Consider the following 9,947-nt stretch of genomic DNA (forward strand, 5'->3'; position numbering starts at 1 on the left):
GATACAGCAATGCAGTAAGTAATGGAGATAAAGGACTGGCTGCGGAGCAGCAAAGAAAGAGGATGTGTTATTCTCTATGGTTCCTTATATAGTGTGGTTACTCTATGGTTTACCAGGTGATACCCAGAGTATTCATGGGTATTGTAGTTGTGTTTTTCTTTACTGTTTTGTGATTGGCTCCTGAGCATTTCTAGTAAAGAAATGAGAAAGCATAATCAGAGCCTCCGGTCCTGCCATAGAATCTGGAACTCGCTTCCTCCACTACTCCGTACCACCACCTCTACCCACACCTTCAAAACTGACCTAAAATTTCTTCTCTTCCAAAGACACTTCCAGAACTAATACATCCCTTTTCATGTCCCTCAAGGAAGTTCTTTCAATATAGTAAATTTGTAATCTATGCCTGTACGATCTTCATTCTAATGTGTTTTTTGTGTAACTGCCACTTATTTTTTTATTTTACTTTTTCTTTTTTCTCGTTTGTTTCTGTCACCTGTAAATATGCAAAATTCTCCTCATGTAACCTACTTGGTTCTATTGTGAAGCACTCTGACAGATTTGGGTAAACTCCGCGGTATATAAAAATGCATTAATATAAATAATAAATAAATAAATATAAAAGTAAAAGGGCCTTCTTTCTCCATTTTAGAAAATCTTTAAATTTGAGCTTCATTAAATAAGTCCAAATCACGTAGTTTTATAACTATGGTTTGGGTCACACAGTTTAGACAGATTGTAACGGAAAGGATAATGGAAGCGTTTGCTCTGCAACAATGACAAACTTTAAACGTAACTCCTGCGCGTAAACAAGACCGCATTACTACTTTTTATCAGTCAACCTTAGAACTTGCACCGTGCTAAGATGGCATCCTGGTTGTCCCACGGTTCGAGGGCGTGATCTAAAGAGTCCCTTCTCACGCCTGGAGAGTTCTAGTGCCTGGAGTCTGCCTGTCAGTGCCTGCTCCCTGTTCCGAATCTCTTTGGCGGGATGTGGGAAGCGCGGCACCGGGCAGCGGGGGAATTGCACCGTTTTCTACGCAGGTAAGCCACTCTTAATGTTTTAAATATCGACGATGCAGCCTGCCGCAGCTCGCTCATTTTTCGTCGCTATTCAGTTCCCTGCAGTTCTTTAGGCGGGTTTGGGTGTAGGGCGGAGTTGTTTTGGTTTACGCATTAGTAAAGAAGTTTTTGTTAAATACTTTTTTATTATTGGTATTTTGTGACGATCTGATCAGGCTGTAAATTGGACTATTACGCGACTTTTCTAGAATTCCATGAACCTTTGGCTGGAGGAATGAAGGACATGTGTTTAGCTGTACCGTGCTCTTGTAAGGAAGTAGCTACCTCTACGCCGCAGTTTTCCTGGCGACTGTTATGCTTTAAATGTGTTCACACGTTATTTTTTTATGTCTCTTTAAGCAGTCTAGGCAATGATGTTCACTTAAGACCAATAGAATGAGAAATTATTTTTTTTAAAGTGTGCGACGAAATTAAGGAAATCAATGTTTGAAAATAATTCGCTGGAGCTAGTGCATTTTGTGTGTACTTGGACTGCCTCTACTTCAAGATGGCCACCTAATGTCCCGGCAGTGCAGGGCGTGTTCAGTCTTCCGGGGTTAGGTTCGAACCAACTTTAATACTTCTTGGCGGGATGTGGGCCGAGGTGGGGTTGATGGGGGTGACTGTCAACACCGGGGGCGAGGATTATGCATGTTTTACTACACTTATAATCAGCAGTCGTTACAAGTATACATTCTTTAACAAATTACTTTTACAAGTGCATGTCTAATAAACGAGTCAAAGAATAACTTGCAGACTACCAGTCACATAGTCCAGTATAACGACGCGCAATGCCCATTTCTTTCCTTACTAGTCATGTAGATAATACATTAAGTTTGTTTACTTGTTATCAGATTTATGTGTTTGCAAGGCTTAGTTAACGTTTCATTCCTACACGTGTGTGACAACTGTGCATCCCGCGGAAGCATGGTAGGTGTAAAAAATTACTAATGACAAGGTTAGAGAAAATCTTTTATTCCTGTTCAATTTAGTGAGTACAGAGGCAGGTTCATCAGCGCAGACTCACACACACCAGCTACAATTTCCAACTGTCTTTACAGCCCCCCCACACCCGGAATGTCAGATTGACACCAAGAACGCACCCCACAGTCCAGAAAGATATATTATATAAGGATACAACGGAGGGCTCCGCACTGAGAGAGGCTGAGCCATCCTAGGCTCTATGGCCAGGGTCTGCCGGAGGTCCCCCACCCCCTTTCGTTAACTATAATTATTTCCAGGACATGAGAGGGATTTCTTTCGAAGGCGGGGGGAGGGGGGGGGGGGGTCTTACAACCTCCCGGCCATATTTGTTAAAACATACAAATAATAATTGAAATAAACAATATTTACACAATTACGCAGAAAACGTTACAATTGATTTATACAGATATCAGATGGCTAACCGTAACATACTTCTAGTAGAATGTATTTCCTATCCGAAACTAACATGTCAATCGCATTATACAATATTTCTTTTCAGCGTATCTTTTTTGGGCCTATGGCAAGGTCACTCACTGGTGTCAGATCCTTATCACTAAACCATGTCCTCCTGTCGGAGTGCGCATGCACAGAGGGCCCGTTTACCGGAGGGTACTTCTCCCCCTGGTTACCCCCGTATGCCTGATTAACCACGCCCTTCTGTCGAAGTGCACATGGGCAGAAGGCCCGCTTACCGTGAGGGTACTTCTGCCCCCCGGTTACCCCTGTACGCCCTATTAACTCCATTAAAGGGGGCCCTTGCATCTCTGCACAGTTTAATGGCCTCATTATGCACGTGCGGGGTGGCCAACCAGCCTAGAGAAAGCGTGACTCCCCTCCCCCGCACCCATGTAGCCAACAGGCTGTAACTGCCCCTGGAGTTCTAGGAGAGACCACTTGTCCCTCTGGGCGACCCCATCAAAGAATGGCACTGCCCCTAAGGACCTTAAATTAACTGCTTACCAATCATGACCTTACCGCCACAGACCAGCATAGTTAACCGACTATCTGGCCCCCCCAACCCTCCTACACTGAAAGGTCATGTCCCATCTTTAAAAAATTCGCAGAACTAGCCAACTCTCTGCAAGGTCATGCCTTGTCCCCAAACCCCACTAACTAGGCAAGAATATTCTCTGCAATGGTTTCATCCTCCGGTGTGGACAAATGGACGCCGTCTTTTAAGAAGCACGACTCCCCACAGATGCAGCCCTGAGCTATAGTCTGGAAGTGTCAAGCCCTAGCTAGCTTCAGCAGTTTGTTACTAGGTATTTGTTTTCAGTGGCCCAATGGCCTCACAGACTCGCTTCCTCCCATTGGAGGCTCTGGAATGTCTGGGTGTACCCTTGTGCACCAACATGTCGCCCCACTATACACCACTAAGTAGGCCTAAAGATCTTTCAGAAGGTTTCGTTCCCTACTCTGGACGGACAGACACCATCTTTGGAATCCCCGGAGTCGCTGTGACAGGGCGTATCTTGGCGCTAGACGTGGAAAACCAACCCACTTCAGTGTTCCTGACCACCCAGTCCTGCTCAAGTTGCAGGGTCAAAATGCTGGGGCTGGCCTACTCATAGGAACTTGAAACACCGTCTTGGAGCCACTACCCGGCCTCCGTCATTCGTATCATGGTGCACCGTATATTCACGCCTCCCCTGCCATTGCTAATCGTTGTTGGTGCAACTACACCATTGTAAGGCTACCCAAGGAATGCCCCAAAGGGCATTCCTTGGGTAGCCTTATAAATCCTGACCACTATGTTCTGGGGTAAGATCTGTGCAAGCCTACCCTCCCACTACGGGGCCTCCTAACACCACGCAGTGTCAATTATGAAGGCGCCCGCGACAGACGCCGTCGTAGCAGTAACCGTTTCACAACAAGGATGTTGTTGTGACGCCTCCGCCCGTAATACCTGTGCTCCTGGTCAAGCTGTGCGGTATACACCTGTAATGCAGCGTACTGCTAATTTCCCACAACCGGCAACACAAATGGGTGACAATTACACACTTCAACTATATTGCATAGTAGCACCTTCTCATGCACGCACCGCTTGAGCCGTTGAATTGATCGCCCATCACACTTGATGCCGTTGCTTGCCACTCACATCCCGGATCCACCTGTACCCTTGATTGTCCATCATTTTGCAGTCATAGCGATGTGGAGCACTTATCAGGCGTGAAACCCGTCATACAAAAAATGAAAATCAATGATTAGTGCCTTTTGTTTTTTATATGGTTCCAGTGGAGTGTTGAACCAACTATTCAATGGTGATTATAATGCATAATAGCAAATTTAAAGGAGGGTTAATGGGAATGTCACAGAGAGAGCAAATGCAACAACAAGGCTTGTTTGATAACATTTATTTGTATTGTTACAACGAAAATTGCAAAAAGATTATACATAACCATATACGTAATGTACATAGATAAACTACTGGTAGTGCGTAGTGTCCCAAGTGTGCTAGAAGAACCAAGACCAACAGTTAAGTGACATTTGGTGAAATTATATACAAGGTTTCCAAGGGATGTTCATAAAAGGAAGCAACCGTTTCTTAAATTGAGGTCACATTGAATAGTGAAGCAACTCTATACAATCACGAGTGCTCTTTTGATGGTTCGCTTCCATATATCGTCGACAGCGTTTCGACCCGACTAGGATGAGGGGTCTCGTCAGGACCTAGGATGTGAGGGACATCTGGGTAAGCAGTGCTATTTCAAACCAGGCACCACATGGTCAGTTGTCTCTCTGCTAGTCCAATGAGCAACAGGCGCAGTTCAGCTATTGGTACAGCATCTCCTGCCATGTTCAGAGGTCAACAGGGCAGCATTGGTCCTTTCTCCAGTCTCGATGTGATGTGAGGTTCAGGGTGCCAGGGGTGCCAAATTTATACCCAGAAAGTGCCCTGGGGGGATGATGCAGTCACTAGCCAATGGGCTTCTAGGATCGCTACCATCCTGTAACGACTTCGGCTATGTGTGGCTTCCTGCAATTCCTGAGTTCACTATTCTGCCCTGTCTCAAGATGTCTGACCCCTTCTATGGATGTCGGGAGCTTTTGAGCCCACCCTAGAGGTGTGGCTACCTGTGGGCTACACGCCATCGGGAAAACTACTTTGGCCACTGGTCTCTCCTCTATGTTCCTGCCACCAACCTGTCCACCTGAAAAAAGGGGCAGCCTTACATTAATGTGATTGTCGTTTGCCCACCGAAGGTGACTTCTCATTTGAAGCTTGCCTTTTGGGCCAACACCCTGTGTGACTTTCTGCGAGCTGGAGGTGAAAATCTCCCTCTCTTGTCCCTCAGCCTAGGAGTCATTCACACTACACCCCAGGAGGGCAGAAGGCAGTCTGATGGATCAGCAGCTGTGAAGGTCACCAGATAAACTGACCAACAGAGTGGCAACTTTCTAAAAGTTGCATTTCTCCAAAAGTGACCTTAAATTCGACTTGGGTGTCTAGTCTGGTTTAATGCCACAATTAAATTGATACCGTGAAGTACCTATTTTAGTAGTCCCATTCACAAATTAGTCGGACTGAGAGGTCAGCCGGTAACGCTGTTCTATCCAATGGAGCTACTAACGTTTTTGCAAAAAAAAACCAATATAAGGGTCCTGCTTCTAGGACATATTAAGGTATATGTCCCACTTAATATAGCTCGCTGCCTTATGGCTTCAAAGGATTTCCTTAGGGGAGACTCACATATATTAAGGGAAGTGTGGGCATTGCAAGTGCTTTACAGGCTACTATGGCAGGCTGGGAGACATGTTGTCACACACAGGGTGGCACAATCAGTGCTGCAGCCCTGGATTTGACACTTATCTCGCATGCCATGGGTACCCTTGGTACTATATACTAGAGACTTATGAGTCAACCAATGGCAATTGGGGTGCCAATTCAACATACATTTTGCAAACTTAATTTTCGAGCAAAATGTGGGAAATGTAGTTGGTAATTGAGTTGAGAAGCCTCAAACCTGCAGTACTGCTGTTGACATGTCACAATGTTAGACTATCTTGCAGATAGAGTATTTTTCTGTTGTGAATCTTGGACATTCCCCTGGTAGCGTGGCATAGATGTTAATGCTTCCCTCTGAGAAAACGTGTCTTGTGAATAACATTATCAACATACCACTACAGTTGAAATAATACAATTAAAAACCTGAAACTCATTTAGTAAAAAGTAAAACCACGTAAGTGAGATTTAGAATAAATGAACTGTAGTAAGCACCAGTCCATTTGGAACCTTTATATGACTTTTTAATTTTTCTTTCATATTTTTTAGGACATTTTTTCTTGCCCAAAACAGTGTGTATGTTTGCAAAACATGCTCTTGTTTCAAAAAACATTGTTGAAACCAAATTTCTAGGTCCTCAGACACCAGTATACAGTTTCCAAAGTTCTATAACTCCCTCCTGGTGTTCCAGAAGTTTTCAAGAAATGAATGCTCCTTGCACAATAAGCCACCGGTTCAGGTGAGAGAAAAGGGCTTTACTTTGCTTCCTTCAAGCCCAGAGCACCAGTGGTTTTGCTAGTGTACTTTCAAGAGGTCACAATTCCTGTTACCTGAACCTTCTATAGCCAAAGGAAAACATCTGTAGTGGGCAAACTCTCCCCAAATAGACCTGCCTCTAACTTGCATAGGCCTCAGAGTAGCTATACATATCCAGGGTTTCAAGACAAATCAGGATATGCCTCTCATCTCTTCATCAAGCAGATCAGAATTCTTCCATAAGTCTGTCTTCTTTCTTTTCTTGTCTATGCATTCTGCTTCAACCTCATAGATAACTGGTTTCAGAGCACTGTACATCAGTTTTGAAATTTACAGTGTTCACACATTATGTACCAGAAAACATGGGTACTTTAGAAGTAGCGAGCACGTAAAAGCAACAAAAGCTTACAATAGTCACTATAGGTAACAAGTGCATGCTGCACAATACGAACTGAAGCACGTAGCATAGATAAAGATTGAGATAGCTATGTCATAAAATCATATTTTAGTCTCAGCTGTGGTAAAAAACAATGAAAATGGCAGGTCACACACATCTGTTGTCTGTCTGACCGGGTAGTGTGAATTGTAGTAGTCCGCTATGAAATACATTAGACCAAACAAGCTCAAGATGACATTAGACCAAATAAGCTCAAGATGACATTTACTTATTAGTCAAAGTAAAATCGGGTGAGGTTTGAAACTCAAGTAGACAGAATGAACAATAGCACACATTTGAGAAGGTAGAAAGTGCAAGCATTGAGAAACATAATAGGGAGGTACAGTAAATGGCTTCACGCTCAGTTTATTAGTATATAGCCTTTGCATCTTTGTAGACTGGGCAAAAATAACATAGAATGAAGTAACATTTGCAGGGGTCTGATAGAGTATCGGGAGACTATGCTCTCCAACGAGTTGAAGAACAGAGAGTAAGGACCTATACTTATGTAGGAGACCAAAGTTTTGGGATAACGCTTAAAGATATATGCTTCCCAAGGAGCAGAGCTTAACATTTTGGAATGTTTAAATTTTAAAAGATGCTTTTCTGGTGTAAAAGGGGGTAGTTGTGGGCTTTCAGATTCTGCAAGCATTGCTAGAGACAGATTTGCAAAGCATGGTAGTCCCATATTTTTTTTTAATATCAAGTACAAAACGTATCCAAGGCCTGACTGGGAGCGCAAACCGGCCCTGACAATTGAGTCGGACCCGCGGGTGGAGGGGTACACTGCAGGTGCTTTTGTTACAGGTGGCCGATATTGCAACTATGCTACAAAACTGGCCCCCGGTAACAAACAGCCCCCCAGGGGCCCAAAACAGTCCCTGCCCAGTGCCCGTTACCGGCAGTCCAGCCCGAACATATCGCTGCCACTCTTAAGAAGAATGTGGTAGCATTAAGTGCAGTTGCCTGCAGCTGCGTCCAGTTAAAGAATCAATACCTTGAGAATGCATAATTCGGTTGGTCTTGACTGTTACGTCAAGCAGCTCGGGCATGGTAATCCTATTAAAACGGTAATAGTAGAGAAAACAACTGTGTTTGCAGAGTTTGGTGGAAGACCACAAGATGTAGATAATTTATTGGTGGGACGCAGGTAGTTTGAATGGTTAAAGCTTTGTGCATGTGGAGTAGTGTGCCTCAGTAACTATTTGACGTAGCCAAAAAGCAGGGGGGGTCATATGATCCCTTTTTTAGGTCTCGTCTAGGCAGCGCGCATGCGCTGCTCTAGGAGGGTCTATAGCCATTGGTCTTCACTTTTCAAGCACTGCTCTCGTGCTTGTGGCGGCATCCACCTTGCGGGAGCGAGCAGCGGCGCGCCACAAGCACGAGTCCAGTGCTTGAAAAGTGAAGACCGATAGTTTTTTTAATGTGGTGGATTTCCCTTTGACTCACTGCCATCTAGTGGTCACTGCCATCACTCTACGACCTGAGTTAACATCTGCTCGAGTCAGGATGTGGTCGGCGGGGGGGGGGGAGGGCTTCTCTCACTTTCGCTACGGGAGAGTCAATCCTTGCCAACCTGCCCCCCGATGACACAGAGCTTCGCGAGCAAGACGAATGATGTGTGGGATGACGAGTTCTCCGTAGCCGCGCTGACCTCCTCGCTCCCTCCCCAGGCGCACATTGGCTCAAGTGGCTTGTCCTTAATCAACAAGAATGAGATTCTGTCCGTCGCCTGATTGTAACTCAGCACAGTCCTGCCACACGGAGGTACTCCAGAAGGAAACTCGTTCTTTTATGAGGAAATGTCACTAAAGAAAACACCTCTCATCAGCGCTGGCTGTTCCCCTTCCCCTACATACCAACATTTTAGAACATAGGAGGTTTTTAAAAAAATATAAAAATAGGGGGGAATGTATTTTCTCCATTAACACCTATAGAAGCAGAGGCGATTTTATGAGGGAGACAGCTAAAAAAACATAAAGCCATTTTTGGCTTGAAAAATCGTGAGTCTCCCACCTGAATCGGGTCAGTTTGTGCGCATGCCTTACTTTGAAAGTAATCGCGATTATTAAAAACAATCTATGATACAAACTCTTACCTACAGTGCCAGCGCCTCACTTTCAAGAGAAGAAATGTATTTTATAGTACGACTGGAAGGGCATTTCGGCGCATGCTCGGAGTATATCGCATTTCTTGTGATAAATAACGTTAGACAGACATTAAAATATTAAAAGTTTTATATCCTCATTTATTTTTATTTTTACACAAGGCATTTAAATAACGGATGTTATTTCACTATTACTCACTTCATGGTGCTCAAAATGAACTCACCTTGTAAGGATGGAAAGACGAGTCTGTGATTGAAATTTGTGCCCTTCAAGTTCACCGCATTTGTCAGCAGGGAGCGATCGTCTCTTTGCGCCACCCGCCGTATTATTTGCATTGCTTGACTCCGCGAAGAACTCGTTTTTTTGAACCTTCCCTTGACAGGAATATATCGCCGCAGCTCCCGAGGGTCTGTCTCTACAAAGTGTGTTTATTTGATATGAATTCCATATTAAGATTACCATGGCACTAGATGAGGTAAGAAGCTTGCCCTTTCTTCTCCACACAGTAGTCCCTGTTATGACATCCTTTTTGGGGTGGGGCGTCTCTTGCCAGTATTTGCTCTGAAACCTGACATTATCGACTAGTTTCTCCCTTACTCTGAGCTCATTCTTCCTCATTCAAGTAATTACAAGCTATGCAAACCTGCCCCCAGGTTGGCACATGCTGCCATATTTCCACATCTAACTAAACATTGAGCATCTCCAGTGGGCTCCATTAGGCCCTTTTCAGGATGGCACCAGGAGACATCTCGCTTTGTTCCCACGCAGTCAAGTCGTTCAACTGAAGTCCATCAAAATGACTGGGGAAAAGTAGAATGCAGCAATGGGGTTACCAGTTAGTAATTTAAACACTACTTCTTGTCTACTTCCTAGTGACAGC

General features: G+C 44.4%; 1 protein-coding gene across 2 annotated transcripts in view; it reads left to right on the plus strand.

The window, feature by feature from the left end:
* Positions 1-726: 726 nt before the first annotated feature.
* The window catches only part of ZWILCH (zwilch kinetochore protein), a 405,441-nt gene continuing 396,220 nt past the window's right edge, over positions 727-9,947 (plus strand). The window contains exon 1 of one of the 2 annotated variants that reach the window (XM_086957998.1): positions 727-1,041. In XM_086957998.1, the coding sequence (XP_086814124.1) occupies positions 989-1,041 (53 nt within the window). In that variant the 5' untranslated portion in view covers positions 727-988. The remainder of the gene's footprint in view (positions 1,042-9,947) is intronic. The other variant, XM_086957996.1, reaches the window with a different exon arrangement.

Source organism: Lissotriton vulgaris, chromosome 2_1, assembly GCF_964263255.1.
Source record: "Lissotriton vulgaris chromosome 2_1, aLisVul1.2, whole genome shotgun sequence".
Lineage (NCBI taxonomy): Eukaryota > Metazoa > Chordata > Amphibia > Caudata > Salamandridae > Lissotriton > Lissotriton vulgaris.